The 21,409-nt window shown below is 57.6% G+C and overlaps 1 protein-coding gene and 1 long non-coding RNA gene across 2 annotated transcripts; one reads left to right on the top strand and one right to left on the bottom strand.

Annotated features, from left to right (window-relative positions):
* Positions 1-884: 884 nt before the first annotated feature.
* On the top strand, positions 885-7,958 carry LOC136791905 (uncharacterized). Its single transcript, XR_010834961.1, has 2 exons — positions 885-970; positions 6,576-7,958. It is a non-coding gene; the product is annotated as an uncharacterized lncRNA (long non-coding RNA).
* On the bottom strand, positions 1,746-13,822 carry HRH2 (histamine receptor H2). The gene is made up of 4 exons (XM_048080400.2): positions 13,666-13,822; positions 7,219-8,720; positions 3,983-4,143; positions 1,746-2,397 (listed from the first exon to the last, which is right to left on the bottom strand). Exons 2-3 carry the CDS (start codon positions 8,319-8,321, stop codon positions 4,125-4,127), a joined length of 1,122 nt encoding a protein of 373 aa, XP_047936357.1. The 5' UTR covers positions 8,322-8,720; positions 13,666-13,822; the 3' UTR covers positions 1,746-2,397; positions 3,983-4,124.
* Between the last annotated feature and the right edge of the window lie 7,587 nt (positions 13,823-21,409).

The raw sequence follows: 21,409 nt of genomic DNA, 5'->3' as shown, positions 1-21,409 counted from the left end.
AGCCCTGCAGCAGCTCCTGCCCCCCGTGTGCCTCCCCCTCCCCACAACTCCTCTCTGTGGGGTTTGGCCCCTGCCCAGGGCCGTGGCAAGGATGTGGTGGGAGCAAGGTGAGTGTGGGCTCCTGTGTCCCCAGGGGGACAAGGGGGTGGAGGTGTCCCCATGCACTTGGCTAGCAGGGCAACAGTTCCTATCTGAGAAAGCAGGTGTTGTTTAGCAGCTTCCTAAGCCTTTTCTCCCAGAATTGCTGCTTGTAGAGAGAATTTAATTCCCTTTTGTCACCTGTGTAGGGGAGAACAAAACCATGTGCCACCTGGAGAAGTTTTCTGATGCTGCCCCCTTAGGGCACCAGGACCAGGATGAGCTGGCACCAGTAAAGCCACGGCAGTGGATGGGATCAGACGGGTGATGGATGCGGGGACCTGGAGCATCAGCCTCACCCCATCCGTGCTGGCGCAGCTCTAGCCCACCCCCACGGCATCGGGCCGGTCCGTGCACCGAGCGGTGCCAGGCACTGGGGCAGCAGCACCGCAGCCAGCCACTGCCACAGATGTTCTGCATTTTGGATTTCTCCCCCTTCCAGCCTTGTTAGTACTGAAATTAAAAAGTGTTTGCGAATCGGTGGCTGTTCTCCAGGACCCTAATTAGCAAATCTCTTCGTCCCCCCAGGGCTGCAATCTAATAATCAAAAATAAAAAAAAACAACAAAAACACCAAAACCCAACAACCCCAAACAAGCCCCAAACCTCGTTTGATGGATCGGGAGTGCTACCGAAACAGTCGGGAGCGGCTCTTCCTGCTTAGTATGGTAATTAAACACTTCAATTGCAATTATTTTCGCAATTAAATAAGTCTCTAATTGTTATCATAGGTGGCAGGGGTTTGGGTGCGTGTGTTTGCCAGTCCTTCCTCCCTGGGCTGAGTGAAGTGGGGGTGCTGTGGGGCCTGCTCCTGGCTGCTGTGCCTGCAGGAGGTGAGTCCTCTGCGTGCTGGGCTGCTCTCTGCTGGCACCCCGACATCTCCCCTGCTGGGGATGTTCCCCCCTGGCTCTCCCAAGGGGGTCACAGCTCCCTGTCCCCAGGGAGGAGCGGGGAGGGGACAATGCCTGCTTGGCCGTCACCTTGCTGCAGGTTTTTCCCTGCGTGGTGCTGCCACTCTGGTGGGGCTCAGCGCTCCCTGGACCCCTCTGAGCCGGGCTGGGCTGAGTGTTGGGGGGCTGCAGCCCTTCCCTGAGCCCTCCTTGCTCTCTCCAAGCCGTTTGCTTGTTGCCATCGCTAATTGCAGAGGTGCAAGTGGGAGGTGGGTGCTGGTCCGCAGGGGGATCGAGGTGGAGCATCCCCGGCCGGGCTGAGGGGGCTGGGGGTCTGAGGGGTTGGGGGGCTTCGTCCCGGCCTGGGACCCCTTCGGGAAAGCCTCGGGGCCCGGCCGGGAGCGGGGCCGGGCTGCCCCCGGCCGCAAGCAGGGGGAGCTCCGAGCCTGCGCTGCCGCCGGGTCCGGTCCCCGGGCCGGGGAGGGGGGGCCCCGGAGCTGCAGCACCGCCCCCGGCGGGCCGGGCCCGGGGTCCTCCGTCCCCCTCATCCCACCGGCTCCAGGACCAGCTGGGGTCGTCCGGCCGGTGCTGCCCACCCCGGTGCTGCCCTCCCGGTGCTGCCTGTGCCCAGCGGAGGGATGGGGATGGATGGGACGGGGGGGGTCCAGGGGGTGGGGAGGCTCTTCTGGCCCGAAGAAATCAACCACGTCGCTTTCCCTCCGAGTTAAATAGGTTTTTATATCGCTGATTTCTGCCCAGGCTCAGTCGCAGACATCCTGACTTTGCAGTCTTAGTGTTGAGCTATCGGGGAGCGCAGAGCCCGGCTGCTCGGCGGCTCCCCGTGGTGCAGGGGGCTCCGGGACCCCTCTCCTTGTGGTGGGGCTGGGGGTGTGAAGCTGGCAGGGAGAGCGGTGACAGCCCCAACAGTGCCAAAACCTCCCCCCGAGGTGGGACACCAGTTTCCCCCCCGCGAGGATGCTGTGGGTCTGGGTGTCCCGTGCTCCTGGCTGTCAGCAGCCACCACGGTGGCCCTTCTGCCACGTCACCTACCCCTCTGAGGGGTGGATGTGGCCCTTATGGCACCAAGGCTGTGGCCAAAACCCCTTTTCCCCACTCTCTGCCCTCCCTGCCCGACCCTCTCCATGCCAGCCCTGCTGGGGGCACGTGCTGGTTCTCAGGCACCGCTGCCTGCTGGCGGGGGGCTCCATGCTGGAGGTGTCGTGGCCCCGCCGGTGCAGGGAGAGGCTCTTCTGCAGCTCTTCTCGTGGCTCTTCAAACACACCGTCCTCCCGGGAAGAAACTGTGGTAGGCAGAGGCCTCCTCGGCGGTGTTTGGGGAGGGAGCAAGTGCCACGTGCCAGCGCAGGGATCCTGCAGGGGAACAGAAGGGGGTTCAAAGGGTTTGCAGGGTGCAGGTGGTTCCCTTGGTCCATTTTCCTGCTCCCCAGCCTAAGGGAGGCTGCATTAAGCACGCTGTGCGGCTGGGAGGGATGCGGCGGTGAGGATGCTCTCAGCGGAGCATGGCTGTACACCGAGTGCTGCTGGTGGGGCAGGGCTCAGCAGGCTCACGCTGCCCAGGTCTCATCATCTGACGTCCTGCTGAGAAGCAGAGCTTTGCTTTGTGGCTTTCTCTGCCTGCTCTTCCCCCCTGCGTGGGCCAGCCGGCAGCGGCTGGATTGTCACCTCTGCAAATAACTGGGTCAAAGTGACCCTGAAGGTGTCCTGGTGTGAGCGGTGCTCTGCTCCTGGGTGCTGCCTCCCCCTGACTTTGCAGGTGGGTGCTGTGGGGTTTCACGTGGCTCCTGCTGGAGACCCTTTCCGATGGGTCCCCAACACGGGGTGACATTTCCTGTCTCCACCCCCGTGTCACAGAGAGGAAATCTGTGGCCACGCCAGGACCTCAGATCTGCAAACCTCTCCCTAGATTGACATTGCTTCACTCTGCTGATTGGGCTGGTGATGTCGTGAGGGAAGCTGGTGTTTTGCCTCTGCCTCATGGAAAGTGAACGTCGTTCGGAAGGTGTGTGCGGCGCGGAGGGAAGGCATGAAGCAGTAAAACAGGAATTGGTTTCCCCTCCGCCCCCGGTGGCTCAGGGCTCACGCTGCTCCCTGCCTTGGGCAGGGGCTGGGGACAGCGGTGATGTGACCCCGGGGAGCTGTGACCTGCTGCTGAGCTGTGCTGGCACCCCCACGTCACACCCAGGGACCCCCACCCCAGTGGGGAGCCATGCACGGGGCCATCAGCATGACCTTGGCTCGGGTCAGTAGTTCTCGGCGCGCAGCAGAGACGTGCTCGCCCAGCCTGCAGCATGCAGGTGACTTATTTTTTGCCCCCAGGGCACGGTCAATACAGGAGAACCCATGTTATCAGCACGCAGTGTTTGAGGGAGAGTGTGAAGGTCGGGGCGTCCTTGCCTGGTCCTTCCCGAGAAGGGCTGCACCGAGTGGCTCTGGGGAGCTCGGAGGCATCCCCACGCGTGGTGGCGAATGACCATGTCCAGCCTGGCACTGCTGGGGAAAGTGGCGATGCCTGGCATCAGCTCCCTGCCTCGGGTGCCTGATGAGAGTCCCTGCAAAAGCTGCCTGTGATTCGTGTGGTGCTGGTGCAGGCTTGCATGAAAATGAAGCGTGCTGGAAGCCTGCAGCCTGAGCGCAGCTGCCTCTGCAGCACACGGAGGCAGCTCCCCGGCAGCCTGCAGGGACGAGGGGAGCTGGCATCCCGAGGTCGTTACAGGATGGCTCTGTGCCCCCACACCTCCAGGGAAGCTGGGGGATGAGGGGGGGACAGCTCTGGCCACCTCCCCTGGGCTTGGGAGCAAATGCTGCTGGAGGTCACAGGAGTGAGGCTGCGCCTCTGGTGGCCCCCCTCTCTGCCCCACATGCCGTCAGGATGGGATGGCTGGTCCTGGGAGAACGCAGCGGGTGCCCCTTCCAGGACCCCCAGCCCCGTACTCACCCTGTAGTCCTTGCCTCTGCCGTCGAGTCTCTCCCTGAGGACAGTCCAGCTTTGTCCTTTCAGCCTTGCAGGATGCTGGAGGAGGGCAGCCAGGAGCAGAGGCTGGGAGACGTGTGTCTGAGGGCAGCAGGCTGGCTGAGACTCACGGCAAGGCTTTGGCACTGGAAAGGTTGAAATTGCACGTGAAGACATAAAGAACAGAGGGAGAACAGATGGGTCGGTGCCAGCCTGGATGAGCCTGCGGGCTCCTGGCTTTGCTATGCGTCCACCAGGCGCTGCCTGCCTGGGATCTGTCCTGCTCTGCCCCTGGAAATGGCAGCCCAGGGCAGGACATGGTGGCTGGGGCAGGTCCTTTTCCATGGAACTGGCTCCTCTGCTTTCCTCTACTGGGTTTACGTGAGTTCCTTCCCTGGTCAGTGCACGGTGGGAAGCAGCTGTGTTCCCTCGCAGCCCTGCATGCTCCCTCCTACCTGGTCCTGACCCACAGAAACTTCTGCGCCGCGGTGGCTGCGGTGTGCCTGGGGCCTCTCTTTTTCCAGGGAAGTGATGGGGCTGGACCCGTCCCTGTTCCTGATACCCCTGAGACCACCTGCGTTTCTGCAGGATTCCCACTATTGTTCGCTGGTCTCTTCTTTGTGCCTCATAACAGGAAAGAACTGTTACGAAGGGCAGCGTTTCAAAATCCTCTGCTCTGAATAACCACATGTGGCTGTTCTGATCGCTGCTCTCATTTGGGGAGGCTTATGGGGCTGTGAAATGATTCATGTTGGCCTTTTCTCTTAATGTCTCTAGAGAAGAGGAGCCAGTTCGGGGTGAAATTGGCTGCTCAGGGAGCTCCTGAGGCCACTGGGAAGCCCTGGTGGACCCCGGCAGCCTGCCAGCAGCAGGACGAGCACCCGGTGTCGGTGGTGCTGGCTTTGGGGGAACGGGCTGGAGGGCCCCACGCAGCCCTTGGTGCATCACTTCCAGGCAGATGAGTAAAAGCAATAGAGAAAGTAAAAGCAGTAACCGATCATTCAGCCCTTGAGCTACCTTTTATCTGATCGTGAGCAGAAACCACAGCAGTGATGCTGGGTAGTATGGGAAAGAGCTTTCTGGATTTAGAAAGGTCAAGAAACATCCCTGTGCTTGGGTCTCCCCCCACCCTTTGCCGCAGTGCCTGGGTCTTGCTTGTGAGCACTGCTGCAGCGCTGGCTGCCGCTCACCCGCTTCCCTCGAAGTCCTGCTCCCGTGGGAGCAAGCCCAGATGGGAAAGAGATCTCCTTGTCCCACTGGAAGGGGATGGGAGCTACTCTTTCTCATGGGTCTCATTCAGATCTACTTGAGTGTTAGGAAAGGGCCCAATCTGCACTGCTGAGCAAGTCGCGGGGCCTGATCCAGCCCTCGCAGGGGCTGCCCAAACCCTGTCTGGGCTGCTGGAGGTGTCTGCTGGTGTCCCCTTGGGTTTCTGGCCATGACTTCTGAGCAGGAACCAGCTGGTGTTTTGCATTGCAAGAGATGCTCAGTTAGTAGCTAAAACCCCAGCTGGTGCTGTGCAGGAGCGGTGCAGGTCTCCTTCCGTTACCTGCTCTCAGCACAGTGGTGCTGGCTGGCCTCGCTGCTCAGCACCACTTCTGCTGACCTCCGAGGTGCTCCTGCACTTGGTGGGATGGGGTACTGGCAGGATGAACCCCCGGGTGGTTGTTCCTCTTGCTAATTACTTTCCCTGCACTCTTCTGTCTCGTCTCTCTGTGGCTTACCAAGGTCCTCCTCTCGCAGAGCCCCAGTGCACGAGCTCTCAGTTTGGGGAGCTGCGCTTTTGTTTGTGTAAACAGCACAGCCCTTTTGGTATGTCTGCAGAAACACCGCTACCACGCCAGGTGCATGTTTTGATATACACCTGCAACTGTGTTTGCTAAATGTTGTCCCTCTCCACTCGTTATTATTGACTTGGAAAGTGAAGAAGAGTTGCAGTTTGCATTTGTTCCGCCTCTTCCATCCCGCTGTGCCTCCTGGGGCAGCCTCCCCTGCCCCAAGCCACCCTTCCACCTCGGGTCAAGCCAAGTCTGGGCGTGCAGGGGAAGTGTGATGGGGGACGAGCCTCCCGCGTGGCTCTGTCCTCTGCCTCACCTCCTCATGTTCTCCTTCCCGTGGTTTCAGAGCCTGTTTTGGGGAAGGAACCAAGGGCACGTGCACAAGCACAGCTTTTCTGCGGGCACGTTGAGGACAGGGAGTGAAAGGACAGCTTATCTGCAGGATGGAAAGTTTCTGGGCTATCGGGGAATTATCAGGTGCTGCCTAGAGGTTAGATTAAAGCCTGGGAGCAGCAGCTTGCATGGCAGCCGACTGCACGTGTCTCTGCTCTCCTTATGCTCTGGGGGCGAAGGAGGTACGGGCTGACCCCTTGGGGATGTGGGCACCCAGGCAGGGGATGGGTGCCACGGAGCACACCCACATCGCGCCCGTCTTCTCCCCGACTGCCCCCTGCGAGGATGTGCCCCAGGGCTGGGCTCGGGGTGGTGCTGGGGGAATTTTTTGGCTTCAGTTTTGGGTGGTTGTTTGTATTCTTAAAACTGTTGCCAACCTAATTTTGGTTATTCTTGCTTCTTTCCAGAGATGGGAATGGAACTTGCTGTTGGCTGAGCTCGCTGCTGATGGTGACCCAGAGCCGTGATGCTGGGGCGTGTTTTGGAGCCGAGAGGGGAACCCGCAGAGCCCGGATGGGGACCCAGAACTCCGCTCCTGCAGGGACTCGCAGCGTGACCACAGGTGCCCTGACACTTTGCGCCCTGGGGACAACACCCCCTTGTCCCCACTGTGACAGGCAGCAACATTTCCAGAGTATCCCTGGCCGTGCCAGCCGCCTGCCCCCAAAAGCAGGGCATGGCCAGCTTCTGGGAGCAGCTGTAAATAACAGCTACACCCTCGTGTTGTGTTAGCAAATTCTGATGGTAAAACTGTCCCCATTACCCACAGAAGCCAGGGATGCTTTGTGATCACGGTGGTGCCCAGCCACCTGGTGTAGCTGAACCTGTGCCGCCAGCACAGAGGGAGGCAGGGCCCCACTGGTGCTGCTGAATTTCTGCTGGGTTGTAAAGAGCAAGGGGTGCCTGGGCAAGGGTCTGCTGCTGGGGCATCCAGCTCGGTGCTTAACGGTTCGCAGGCTAAATGAAGGTCTAGACAATGAGGTGCCTACCCCTGCCCTCCTCCCGGGGACAGACTGAGCACCAGGGTGCTGCAGGTGAGAAGGCTCTTACCTCTGGAGGGCTCCGTCATCCAGCAAGGTCCCCTTCCCGTTCCTCATCTCCAGCTTCAGGCTTTTCCCCTCCTGCTTGTTGGGGCCCTGCCTGCAGTTCCTGCCCCTGGGCCGCCCCTTCTGGAGGGGTGGCAGGCGGGAGCTCCTGGGCCCCCCCGTCCTCCAGCAGTGCAGCAAGTGCTGGTACGCCACCCGAAAATCCCTGTTGAGCGTGCCATAGAGGATGGGGTTCAGTGCTGAGTTGGCGTAGCCCAGCCAGAGGACGATGGACATGGGCGCTCCTTTGACACTGCTGTCCCCCCGCACCCCTCGGTACGTGAACACCGTGAAATAGGGGAACCAGCACACCACAAAGGCGCCCAGCACCACCGCCAGCGTCACGGTGGCTTTGTGCTCCTTCACCATGGGTGGCATGGGGTTGTTGCTGCTGCAGCACCACGTGTGGTTAATCCTCTTGGCTTGCTCCCTCGCTATCTTGAATATCCGGTAGTAGGTGACACACATGATGACCAGGGGGATGTAGAAGGTGAGCAGGGCGTCCACCAGCCCGTAGATAGAGTTAACCTCCAGATTGCACTCCTTGGTGCAGTTGGGGGTGGTGTTCTGCACTGCCGTCCCGTTGGTGTTCCAGCCCAGGTGGATGGGTAGGAAGGAGACCATCAAGGAAACTGTCCAAATAATGACCAAGCCCACGGCCACCCGGGAAGGGGTGACCACCTGCCTGTAGCGCAGCGGGGTGGTGACGGCGAAGTAGCGGTCCAGGCTGATCATGAAGAGGTTGAGGATGGAGGCCGTGCACAGCATGACGTCCAGGCTGGAGTAGATGTTGCACAGGGTGCTGCCGAAGGGCCACTCGCTGGTGAGCTCGTAGAAGGCGGAGAAGGGCAGCACCAGGAGGGCCAGCAGCAGGTCGGTGATGGCCAAGGAGACGATGATGCAGTTGGTCAGGCTGCGGAGCCGGCGGTCGAGGGTGACGGCCAGGCAGACGACGATGTTGCCGCAGAGGGTGAACACGATGAGGATGGTGAGCAAGGAGCCGACCAGCAGCTGCAGGGTGAAGTTCATGGGTTTTGTAGGGCTTGTGACGTTGCTACACGGATCCATGGTGCAGTCGCATGGATGGAGCGGTCCTGCTCACCAGCTCTGTGGGTGCTTTGAGTGAGCCTCTACCAGGCAGCCCTAGAGCCCTTTTGCAAACCAATTTTGGGCCTGCAGTGACTTGGAGAACACTGCAGTCATCTTCACATGTTCAGCCTTGTCTGCTGGGAGTGTCATGGTCTAGGAAAGCCATGGCCCTGCAACTTGCTGGTGTGAGCTGGCTCATCTGGTGCTGGAGCTGATCCCCTGCAGCAGCTACTGGTGGATCTCAGCTGCTCCCTGCACCTCTCCTCGGTGAGGTTGGGTCCCATGGGGTCTCACACCTGCCTCATTGTGTGCTTGGGCTGGAGATGGTGGCTGGTGGTGCTCTGCAGGGACAGAGCTTCACTGCTTCTTGAGGACAACCTGCAAAGAAAGCACCAAGTAAGGGCAATGGTCCCTTGAGCTGCCCATCACCAGCCCCTCCAGAACTGGGGCATCTGTGCCTCCCTGGGCGCTCCAGCACATTTAGACCCGAACCAGGGAGTCCCTCAGCAGCAGGGGACACTGGTCCCTGCCCAGCCCTGGGGCACCCACATCGTGTAGTGATGGTGAGCAAAGTGCAGGGGTTTCAGAGGAAATGAGTCCCTACGGGCTGGTGATAAACAGGGGGCCAGGAAGAAAAGAGGAAAGAGTTTTCCTGAGAAAGCAGTGTGCTTCAGTTATGCAACCTAGTAAAATTAGTCATTGCTGCATGATTTATGAAGCTCCACAGCTGATCTGTGCCTGTAACTGGGCTTTGAACAGTCCCGTGCCACGTGTTGGTCCCTGCTGTCACCAGCCACGCTGGCTCAAGCAGCCAGGAGCACAGATCCCTGCTCTGCTCCGTTTGGGGTCCCAGGGGGAGCAGGGAGCCCCTCTGAGTGATCCAACACCCCGGCAGGAGCTGGCTGGGGAGGGCTCTGCCAGCTCCATCGGCCGCCCCTGATGGCGGCTGAAACAGCCAAGAGCTTCAGGGAGTGCTTGCATGAAGCTGCTCCTGCTGTGGGGCGGGGGTTCAGAGTGGGGAGCAGCCCTTGCAGACTTGCATTTGATGATTACTTTCTGCCTGGATATAAATAACAAAAAGCTATTTTTTTTCCAAAGGCAGAAACCACACAACAACCCTCTCTAACCTGCACAAGGGCTTTCAGCAACCCGTCAGGGTGCTCTCCAGGACCTTGTCGCTCTAGGTTCACAGGGCTCCCAGCTCTTGGCTGATGGCAAGCAGCGAGCGTGTCGGGAAGGGGCTCAGAGGAAAAACCAAAACACTGCAGGGATGAGCAAAAGGGGCTGGGAGCAGGCTGGGGAGGAAGGGGCTGGTTCTCTGCAGGGTGCAGAGTGAAGAAACTCCAGGAGAGAAGAAGGTGCTGGGAGAAGCCACAGGTGAGATTATAACACACTCACTTGTCAAGAAAAAGATAATGGCATGGAGTGGGCTGGGCTGCTCTTCAATTGATGTGTGCCTTTGACTCAAGGTTAAAGGCAAGCGAGCCGAGGCAGGGAGCATCTGGGAGTGAGTGCCAGGGTAAATAAGTGCTGATTGCCGGGAGCCACGTGGGGATCGGAGGTGACACCTGCAGCCCTGCTGCTCCGGAGGGAATTGGGAGTGAGTGTGAAGTGATGAACCAGCCCGTGGGATGCCTCCTGCTGTGTGGAGCAAGCCCGTTGCCAGACGGGGGGTCCCGGGAATTTGGGTGCTGGGGGGAAGCCCGCTGGGAGCTGGATGCGGTGCTTTCAGCCGCGGTGGCGGCGTGCGGAGCGTTTCCTCGCCTCCTGCTGCAGCGCGGGCTCTCTCCATGGAAAGCTCTTTGTTCGTGCACAAAGGGAGCGGGGAACGAGCCGAGCGCTGCCGGCTTGCTGACGGCAGCCAGGAGAACAGGTTGTTCGCAGAGAAGGGTATTTCCAAGTGAAAAGGATGTTTTTTCATTACTCCTAACGTGCTGGAAATGGCAGGATAAATTAGAGGGGGAGTAGCAGGCTAAGAAAACGCTGTGGGTGGATCACAGCCTCCTGCGTGGCTGCTCCACCGCACACCAACAGCCCACTCCCGCTGCTGGCTCACAGGGGCTCAGCTGGGGCTGTGCTGGTGGCTCAGCACCCACCGTGGGGCAAGGGCTCTGCTGCTTTCCCGGTGGCCGGGGTCATCCCGGCTGTGGGCCCGGGAGCCTGGTTATGCTGCCCGAGACCCTCACGGCATGGTCTGCTCCTTCCCCCGTGTTTCAAATCCCCCTGTGCAGGCAGCTCTGCTGATCCTGCAGGCCGGGTCATGGACAGTTTCGTTTCTTATTGCTTCTCTGATTAGCTAGGGGTGAGAAGCAGACACTTTATTTTTCTTGGGCAGGGAGTAGGAACCGTTTCCGAGCGTGATATGGAGCTGCTGAGCCACGGGGGGTGGAGCACCCCATCCCTGCAGAGCTGCCAGAAGCCTTTGCTCCTCCACAGGCTGGGGCAGGACTCATGGGGCGGATGCAGGATGCAGCACCTCGGGCTGGGTCCTGGCACGGTGCTCGAAAGGCAAAACCTGAGCTGGGGAGGAGGGTGGAAGACCTGCAGAGCTCCCGGGGAGAAGTGCCCAGCTCGGGGTGCTCTCCTGCAGCACCGTCCCTCTGCCACTCTATCTGCTCGGCTTCATCTAACACGCGGGTCCTCAGTTCCCGTTGTATTTCAGCAGGGTGAATTTATGTCCTCCCTGACGTACGCCCAGAGCGGCTGTTTCCCATGGCAGCCCTTCTAGCAATGGGCTGCATAAATCACACCCTGCCGGCCCTGTCTCATCGGGCAGGTTTTACACCTACCTGACTGCCCCCATTACCACGGCCTGGATGTGTTCTTGGACAAAAGTCTCCCTCCGGCCAGCGAGGGAGCGGAGTAGGGCATCGCTGCTCGTTGTCCCTGTAGTGCCTTTCCCAGCGGTGCTGGGGCTCTGATGGATGCTATCACTGCTGCGAGACCTGGCCAGGCTGCAGCCGTTTTCCTGCAGACATCCCGGGGTTCCCTAAAAGCCTGGTACTTCTCCTGTGCTATTTTGGCTGCTCAGAGCAGTGATTTTTACTTAGCCCCTAAGCGTATGAACTTGTGCCAGCCCGTTTTGTTTCTGTTGATCTTTGGATCCTTTGGTTCTTCTCCTGTAGCACTTCAAGTCCCCTGTCTGGTTCAAAAGTTCTCCCAAGCATCTCACTAGTGCATTTTCTTGAAGGACTTCCATTTTCTGAGCCAAGACCGCTAAGGATAACCATTAAATAAATTTCATCTCTAGACTAATGTTTAAGGAACTCTATTAACAGCCTTCTCCGGAGCAGTACTGATCCTCCTGTTGCAACGTCCTACCACCTTCCCCATTAGCCAATTTAACCTTCTCACAGTTCTGGCAGTAATTCCTGTCTCCTGCCCGAAAGGTAATTTTGCGCTGTGTGGAAGCCCGTGTACGACTGACCCACTGCACTTAAAATATAAATTATCTCCTCCGGGGAGGAGGCTGCAATTTATCTATGGGAAATTTCTCTTGTACTTTCCCTTCTTCTGCTCCCCCTGCCATTCATCTCAGCTTCCCTTCCTTTGGCGTTGTTTGTTCCAGCTCTTTGTGCACTTTTGCAGTGAGGCTAATGGGACGGCATCGGTAATATGTTTGCTGCTCTCCATTCATGTGGTTCTGCTTCTGCCTTAAAAGGTTCGTTGCAAATCTGTTAAAAGCTTAGGTTAAAAGCAGATAGATGGGCAGGAGGGAATGCTTGGCAAGTGCCTGGGCATGGCAGCTTCTTCTGGGGAGTGTTTCGAGGTCCCCAGACCCGAAAAGTCCCTGCCTTCTGTGTCGGAGTGCGTCCGAGCAGGGCGCTGGCACAAGTCACTTAGGAGCAAAGCAAATTCCCCGGCCCCACGGAGCTCACAGCAAGGCGTCATGGCTTTTTCCAGAATGGTGCTCAAGTGTTTAATCAAGAGATTAAACATCTGGGTACACTGAGAGGCGCTTCTGGCAGGGCTGCGTGGCAGGGCGGGGGGGAATTCTGCTGGGTTAAAGAGGATGTTTGAGGTTTGGTCGTGGGGAGCAGGCAGGGCTGGGAGCTGCGAAAGGGCTGTTCCCACCCTGTGCTGGAGCCGTGAGCCTGTCCCACAAACGGAGGAGACCCAAATTCCCCAGAAGTGGGGCTCGAAGGCGAGGTGAGGGTGCCGCGGAAGCCAGCTTGCTCTGCTGCCTGTGGGGGCTCACTGAGGGTGTGGGGTTGTTTCTGGTTTATGTCCGAGCACCCTTTTGGAAGGGTTGTGCTCCTCCCAACACCCACACCCGTGGTTTTGCCCCTGGAACATCCCTGGCCCACTTATCTCCATCTCCCCCTGCCCTCCATGCGCCCACGCTCTGATAGGCACGCGCCGGCAGCCACAGCCTCGGCTTTGGCTGGGCCCCTTTGCAGCCCCTCTGCACCCCTGGGGCTGGGGGGCACACACGGGGGTCCCACCTGGCAGCACCCCCAGCGCTTTTATCCCTGCTCCTCAGTTCCCTCTGCTGCCTCTTGCTCTCTCTGCCCCGTCCCAGCCTGAAACCTGACCGATGCACAGCAGCACTTGCTGCCTACGGTGTGAGCAGAGGGGCCGGGGAGACAGGGCACGATCCCCCTCCCCACCACAGTTGCCAGCCCTCTGCCCTGCTCCCCTGCAGGGCAGGGGCTCTGTGGGTGAGGGTGTTCGGGCCCTCTGAATGTAGAAAGCACCAAGGGTTATGCGGAAATGGGCAGAGAGCAGGCAGCACTTGAAAAGTTTGCTCTGTGGTGACTGCAGGAGAGAGGTGAAACTGAAAACAAGGGTGCCAGGCTCCTGGACACGCTTCTAGCTGCACAAGTCACGGCAGAGATCCCACATCCAGCCCGCTGCCCTGAACCCACGGCTGGGTTGGGGTCTTGGGGAAAACCCCCCCCCTCCTGTGCCTGGGAACCAGTCTTAACCAGCACTTAAGACTGGCTTAAGTGCAAGAAGTTGGTTTAGGAGCAAACCTCATGGGGAGGCTGCTGGGGCGAGATGCTTCACTCCTGCAGGTGCTGAGGCAGGCAGAGCACTGCCTCTGCACCCTGGGAATGCTGCACCCACGACCCCTCTCTAGCCCCGACAGTTTTCGTTTTGTTGGTTCCCACCAGCAAAAGTCCCCAAACTGCCCTCTGCTCGGGGCAGTGTGAGGGGACAGCACGAAGGTGAGGAGTGACACCGCCCTCACGCTCTGAGCCAAGCGGCCCCACATGGGGTGCCCGGCACACCCCGACCCACCGACCCCTCCGAGTTCTCACCTAGAAAGCCATTCACCAGCATAACAACCAAGAGGAAAAAGAAGCAGGCAAAGCTTTACCTGGGAACAGTGCAGGTTTCCCGCAGCCCCTGGAGCAGGTGGGAGCCCCAAGTTTCCCCCGGTGTGCGTGGCACGGTTTGCGCGGGGAGCAGCGCGTGTGCGAGCCGGGGCTGCCTGCTGCCCTCCCTCCTCCTCCTCGCCTACCAATATCCAGGCAGCGCGCTGACTGCAACATGAGTCAGATCACAAGGGGGTGGGATCAGAGCCTTGAACTCAGACGTCGAGGTTATCATCCGGCAAAATTTGAAATGCTGAAAGGAGCCGTGCTCTGGGCGTGCGGCGTGCGGGGCTCCCCTGAGCCATGCCAGGCGCAAGGGGCTGGGTGCCCACTGATGCCCCTCGAGCTGCCCCGTGCTGCAGGCAGGAGCTTGCTTGCTGCTAGAGGTCTGATGCCGTGGGTCTTGGTGTTTTTGTGAACTGTTTTTGTGTTTGGTGTGAGCCCCCAAAAGCATCCAAGCCTGAAGCTTGGGCATCTGAGGTGCTTCAGAGGCTGCAGGGCTCTCTGGCTGGGGGGTGTCAGAGGTGCCCAGGCTCCCTGGTTGCATGGGGAAGAGAGAAGGGAAAAGGGGCAGAAATCTGCAGACTTACTCAAGGCAGCATGAGGAGCCCATGCTGCCGTGCCAGTGCCTGACAGAGGCTCCAAGAGCGTGGCCAGCAGCAGGGATGCTCCCAGCCGGGTGCTGCCCTCGGGGCTGCACCAAACTGGCAGAAACTGTCCCCTGCATGTGCCACTGGGGGGGCAGCGGGGGAGCATGCCAAGTGACAAACAGGCAGTGGCAGCCTTTCCTGCTTCTCATATCTTTCTTTTATGGCTTTCAAAGCATTGTGCAAATATTAACTGCTGGGACAGCTGTGCAAGGAGCTACTTCCCCTTTCAGCTCTTCCCCTAGGGCTGGGCTAGCAGCAGAGCTCTCTGGTCAAGCCTGGCCATCCCGATGGCTCCATGTGGCTGGGGAGAGCAATGCTGACCACTTCCGTGCCCCCTGGCAAAGAGCCGGGGACTGACGTGGCTCACTGTGGGCAGGATGAGGCCCTGGGCTCCCCAGGCTGTATGGAGTTGGATCCGGCTCCTCCACCAGCCAGGCTGCGATGCCCCAGTGCCAAAAACGTCCCTGCCTCAACCCCAGCCGAAGAGGGACACCGGCAGCCCTGGTGCTCACAGCAAAACGCCTCTGATGTGTTTATCTCTGCAGTTCCAAGCACAGATCTATCTTTAATAAGCCGGTGGTCTGCTGGAGCTCCGGACTTTTCCTGATGAGCGCCAGCGCTGTAGTTCAGCAGGGATGCAGAGCGGCTGCTGCATGTTACGGAGAGAACCCTCCTGCAAAACAAGATTGAAATCTGCTGAGGAATGCTCCTCAGCCGAAGTCGCTAGGGTATTGACTTCTTCTGTTCTTTGGCTGTGCTCTAGGAGGGATTTTTTTGGTCTGGAAGCCTCAGGCTGTGAAGTGTCTTGTGGGAATAAAGGGCTCTGGCTATTGGGTCAGGACCCCCCAGCTCCCTCACCCTGATCCCTCCCAGTACAAAGTCCCTGTTGCCTGGGGGGCAGGAAAGCCACACCAGCTGGGAGCTGGGTGTGCTCCATTTTCCCTCGGGGAGCCGGGAGGATCCAAGCCCTCCTGAAGCTCCGTCAGCCCCATGGGCTGCAGCCGGAGGCTGTGTGCAGGATGCTGACCGGGCCGTCCGAGCCCGTGGCTGAGCCACCGCTGCTGTGCTGCCGGTAGCACCGGGGCTTGCCAAGAGCACGCAGACGTTGGAGAAACTCATGGACTGGGACTGAGAGCCCCAAATGGGCTGTGCAGAGCCGTGGCATGAGTAATGGGTCAGGAAATGAAGAGGTTTTCTGGCACCCCTGCGCATGTTTAAATAGCAGTTTATTAAATGTGACGGCAATGCTTGGAGCTGGGACGCTGGGAAAGTGTAAGAGAAGCCAGGGAAAGTCTGGGACTCCTGGAACAGGGATGCAAGATTTGGCAAATGGGAGCTCCTAGAAAGCCTCGGGTGGAGGAGGTGTGCCTGGAGGGAGGCGGCAGATGTGGGAAACCACGTAGCAGGTCAGCTCGATAGGGGCCGGGGGAGTCCCAGTGGAGTCCAGACACTGCTGGGAGACCCTGCGCTGGGGAGGTGGGACTTGTGCTGAGCCGTTTCCTAACCGAAATCTGTAGAAAGATCCCGACCCAGACACAGAGAGCTGCTCTCCGTGGGTGGATGGGACAGGGCGGTAGTCCACTCAGATCATCAGAACATGCCGTGAAACTTAAAAGTCAGGGATTTCCCAGATGTACTAAAGTGGGTTTTGTTAATTATTTGGTTAGTTTTTTCCCCAAAATATATTCCGGTAAAATCCTGCCTAATCCAACAATAGCTTTTCCTGCTGGGGGATGTGGAAGCTGAAGCACACTTATGGGAATGGTGGCCGCAAGGGAAGGAGGTGCAGAACAGCGGCAGGGAGTGGAGCACCAGGGCCTGGCCAGCGTGGGAGGGACCTGTGCTGGAGACACAGCCCTGTCCCTCGGTGACCCAGCTCTAGAGCAACATCCTGCCAGGAATAACCTACTTGAAGCTATATACATGGATTGCCACTAATTCTGGCTGTTCCAGGAACATCTCTCTCCCCAGGCACCTTTGCCATACGGGGACTGGAGAAGAGAAGGGTGCTCAAACCTTTCCCACCCTCTTGGGTGTGGCAGTGGTGATCCCGATCGGACTTAGCAGGATCCCATCTGCTGCGAGGTAGTGTCAGACTAGAGACACCGTCTGTGACATATTTCTATAGCTTCTTAGTGCAGAGAGGGGATGTTAGAGATTTATTTCCAGTTTGCTGGTCTATTTGTGTTATACAAAGCCCTCCAAGCTCTAATGAGGACTGGAGAGTGCTAGCTGGCTCCCCACTCGTATTAAGCATCCTGCAGGTGGCTGAGGGCTCGCTTTTTCCAGCATCTCCATGGGCCAAGGAGGGTCCTCAATTCGCATCCCGCTGCAGGGGACTGGGTGACCATGGGATCTGTGGCAGCAGGCTGCTGCTCTTCCCTGGCTGGCGATGGAGCTGCTGCTGCGTGTGGGAGAGGGTAAAGAAGTGGGGAGTTTTTCCACCCTGACCCACATATGAATGTCTTCTGATGCAGGTAGGGCTTCCTGAGGGTTGATCTTGGCTGATAGTGGCCTCCTCCTCATCTCCTGGGTGCAGGAGGACTTCCTCTTGATGGAGACTTCCGTGGCTGAAGAGCTCCATGGGTGAGGGGCACACAGGGTGTGGAGGGCCTGGAGGACGTGTCTCCTGAGAAAAGTCTGACAGAGTTTCGCAGGACCAGACACCATAACCTACCTCTGTTTCCAGTTCTGTCTTCCGCCCGAGAGGAGAAGCAGCCAAGGGCTTAGATTGCAAAACCAAAGATTAATTTAAGCTTACTCATCACAAGGTCCTTCACGTGCTGGAAGGAATTTCTCAAGGAAGTTTGGGTTGGACAAAGTCCCAAAGGCAGCCTGGAGCCGCAACGCCTGGCATCGCCTGCGCATCGCTCTGGGTGCACCCAGCCCGTGCACGCCACCGGCTGCTGGCAGCCACCACCGTGGGAGCGGCCGAAATGGCTTGGGGTGAGCGACCTGCTGCCTGCCAGGGATTGCCTCGGGGTGGAGCAGAAACGGTTGCTGAGGTGTGCCCGGTACGCTCACCCGGCGACAGCCACACCGGCAGGGATGTCGCTGTGCCAGGGACAGGCGGAGGGGTCAGACCCACCCCACCATGCACAGGGTGGGCATCGCTGGGGCCGAGAGGCAGCACGTTCCCAAATATGTACTTTTTTTTTTTTTTCCCCCCTTACACAGCCTGGAATGAGGCCAAAAACCTAAGGCTGGAATCTCTCTCCAGACAATTAATTATTGCGGAGAGACAATTTGTTAAGCAAGAGAGGCTTTTAATTTGCAAGAGCTCGTCTATTCTTATTGTATCTTTTAAACTGAAGGAAGTGGAGTTGATCGAAATAGACTGGAAATAGAAGATTTTAATTTAGAGGCTATGTTCAGTGTGCTGACAAAAATAGGAAACAGTGCTCTCAGAAGAGCATGCTCCCCCTGAAACCTGGCTGGAGCGTGCAAGGAGTGCTCAGGAATAATTAAAATCATTAGAATAGTCTTGAAAAATCTTTTATTGAAATTCAGCTGGACTTGCTCAGAAAAGGCAGGACTGTCCTGGATTTCTGGGCTGAGACCTTTCCTTTCCCTTGCACGGCACTGAGCTATGCTTGCCCCACAGCAGCCCCAAAGCTCGAGGTGATGGGGAAGAAGGTGGAAGAGGGATGTGATGATCAGGACAAGCTGGTGGCTCTGGGATGGGACTGGTACAGCCCCTGCATGGGACTGGTGGCTGCTGGTGGGGCTGGGGTCACACAGGGACCTGCGCGAGCAGTACTTCCAGCTCAGCATCTTCCCAGCAGACACCATGTGTTCTACAAAGCCGACAGCCTGCGCGGCAAAGGGTAGGTTTTGACCGGTCTCCTTATTGCACTCGTTCTTTTGAAGTAGCTATATTTAGAAATCTTTGTGAAGTCTCACATTGACACTTTTCAAAGGAGAATGGTTCTTTTTTTTTTCTTTGAAACAACTTATTTAGAAATTTGTGCTTATCATTCGTGCAGCATAACAAGTAGGTTGGTCTGTAGATTAAGCTGGAAATGGAAGCGAGAACCTTTCTTGTCGTTGCTCTGAATGCCTCACCTGCAAAATATCCCAACTTTTTGTCCCAGTTCAGGCTGGGGATTACTTTAAGTCCGTGAATAGAAGTCATTTCTTGTCTAGTCTAAGTGCTGTAAGGAATAGCCACTGACTGGAAATGAGGTGCCGCTCTCCTTACAGGACGAGGGACTCTCCCAAAATGAGGCACCGTGCCCTCTGGCTGCAGGTCTCTCAGGAAGGAGCTTGCTGCAGAGATCGCATCAGCCGGCTGGAGGAGAGGAGCCAGCCCCCGGGCAATTCAATTGGGAACAGAATCGACTCTGTTTGCTTCAGTTTAAAAAATAATAATCTGTAATGAAGTGAAGGCAAAAGGGAAAACGGGTAGAAATTGAATTAGAGCTGCGCTGGTTCCAGCAGTCCCCTGCGGGCCCTTCTGCAGGCTGAGCCCCGCCAGTGCCAGGCTCTTCCCGGCCGGCCCCAAAGCTGGAGGGGCACGGGGGGCAGCAGGGCCATTGCTGCTGTGGGGTGCAGGCCTCTTGGCAGGAGGGAGGCAAATTCCAAGGGTAAATGGCTGCAAATCAGCAAAACCACACTGCTGCTCGGCTGTGCAGGGGGGTTCTGATGTCAGCGAGGGGGGCTGCATGCGCTGACTCCGCGCGGCAGCATTCGATTAGCACAGCCGATTAGGCATGTAGCAGGCTCGCCTTTCTGCTTAGCAGAGATGAGGATTTTCCTAGAAATGTCTAGAAATCAGATGGCAAGTTGTGCGCTGCATTTAGGGAAGGAGAGTCAGCACTCACACGTACGCCGAAGGCATCGTTCATGAAAACCTGCTGCAGGCCACGGCCTATGGCCTGCGCTTGCTGCCCTCTGACTCTGGGTCCCGGAGAACCTGACATTTCCCACCTCCATCTCCTCGCTCCTCTTATCTTCGCAGCCTCTGCACGCCCACAGGATGTTAGGAAGAGCAGGCATTAGTTTTGGATCACGCTCAGACCACCTTTAATCTATGCCCCATCCTGTCTGTGCAGCAGCTCCATTTCTTCTTTCCTTCCTTTCCTCTGATATATACGGCTAAAATTTCTCTTGCTATTTTTCTTGGCATTCTCTGCAAGACCCAGTTCAGCCTGACCTTTGCCAGTTCCCACTTTATGTCTTGGGCGTTTCAAGACATAGGGTAGGCTGCCTTTTTCCTTTACAGCACAATCCTTTTACCCCCTTCTTTATCAGCTCTCTCCATCCTTTTATGTAGTTATTTTCTTGGCCAGCACAAAAGCCTTTCCTGAGCTTGAAATACATGTTCCAGAGATCAAAGGTGCAAAACCACTAAAGGAAGCTCCGGGCCACCTCTGTGTGCAAGTCCCCAACCTGCTGTCCATCTGTCTGTGTACTCGGGGCTGCAGACCTTTGAGGCATAGCCTGCAGCACAGCCCTGGGCAGGGGCCGGGGGCTGAGCAGTGGCGTGGGAGCAGAAGCGGGACCACAGGGAAGGAAGTTCCTCACTCCCAAGGATCGGGGTGAGAGATGGTCCCAGTAGCCTATTTTTATCTCATTTTCGTCTTCTGGGGGGGCACCATGTATGGAGTGATGCTTGGCAGCCATTCTGCTCTGGTCCCTCCGCGAGCTTTATCTTGCTGTCATGTCAAAGGGGGAAGCAGAAAGAAACATCACCCGTCCCTCCTCGTGCTGCCTGGTTTCTAATCTAGCATGAAAATAGCCTTGGCCATCTTGTAAGGTAGAGAGAGAGCATGGGAGCTGTGCAGGGTTCAGGGCATGTAGCTTCTAGAAGATTCGTTAGGGAAGGAACGGTAACGTGAGTCTGAAGGCATCTGGACAGCACTGTTTTCGGCAGCTGGACAGCACTGTTTTCTTTGGCCATGTGCTAAGATAAAAAATAATAATAATAAATTAAAAAAAAAAAAAAAAACAAGCCCCAAACTTCCTAAGCAGAATTTTGGACAGGCCAGCCCTGGGATTTGGAGCTGTGTCCTACACAGTTCATTAGTGTATCTCTGGAGATCGTTTCTCTGTGGCCAGAGGACAGTTTCCTGTTAATGCCCAGAGCACCAGGGTTTTCTCTAAGGACCCTGACTGTGTGGATGTGCAGCAGGGAGCAGCAGTGCTGCAGTGTCCCCTTCTGCAGTGAGAGCAAACGGGTCTGGCTGTGGCTGCATGAGGGGATGCTTGCCCTTTGCCCTCTGGCAGCTGGGTCTGGACAGTGACGTGCTATGGGGATTTGGGGCCTTCATCCCCTGCAAAAATAGAGACCAGGCTGGAGAGGGCTCTCTGGGATGGTGCCTCCTGGCCCCGGTGCCTGGGAAGGACCAGGCTGCAGAGCTCCTCCAGCAGCACCATCCTACAGCCAGAGCCATCCCACTGCCGCACCCGCCGCTGGCTCCGCTTTGGCCATCAGGAAAGCCATTACCACGGAGAATTTCATTTCAGCCTATGTCATCTGGAGCAAATGTCTACTTCTGGTGCTTCTGCCTTGTGTCTCTGCATTGTCTCTCAGCTCTCCAGGCATCCCTCATCCTTCATAGCCCAGCTTTAAAATACCGCCACACTGCTGCATGACAAAGATGTGACTGGTGCCACCACCCTGATGCGATGGAGCCCCCGGTCCTCAGCATGTCCCCTCCGGCCCTTCTGCTCCCCCAGCTCTTCAGGGAGGACTGACATCCTACAACAGCTTCAAGTCCGCTGCCTTACCCCCAGGTCCCGGCTGCTCTGACTCAGTGCAGGGATACTGGAGTAGCCATCACCGGAGCACCGCGGGGTAGAAAATGTTCTCCATCTGCTTGGGATTAGGAGAAACATCCATGGTCTCCAGCACATGGGAGTCTTTCACTTTGCTGCCAACACAACTCTTTTTCCAAGGCTTAACTGTTGCCAGAAATCTGTGGAGTCAAGACCTGGTATTTCTCCGGTTCTAAGGAAAACTCCCCCCAGTCTGCTTTCCACCAGAGAGAAAGATCTCGTCTCAGAGAATAAACTCAGGCAGAAAGCGAGCAGCCCCTGATGTCCTCTCTCACTCAGTAATGATAAACTGGGGGGGGGATCATTGTGCAGGAGC

The sequence above is a fragment of the Anser cygnoides genome, chromosome 14 (genome assembly GCF_040182565.1).
Source record: "Anser cygnoides isolate HZ-2024a breed goose chromosome 14, Taihu_goose_T2T_genome, whole genome shotgun sequence".
In the NCBI taxonomy this organism is placed as follows: domain Eukaryota; kingdom Metazoa; phylum Chordata; class Aves; order Anseriformes; family Anatidae; genus Anser; species Anser cygnoides.
The sequence above is the reverse complement of the archived record's forward strand: the minus strand, read 5'-3'. Positions and strand labels throughout refer to the sequence as shown.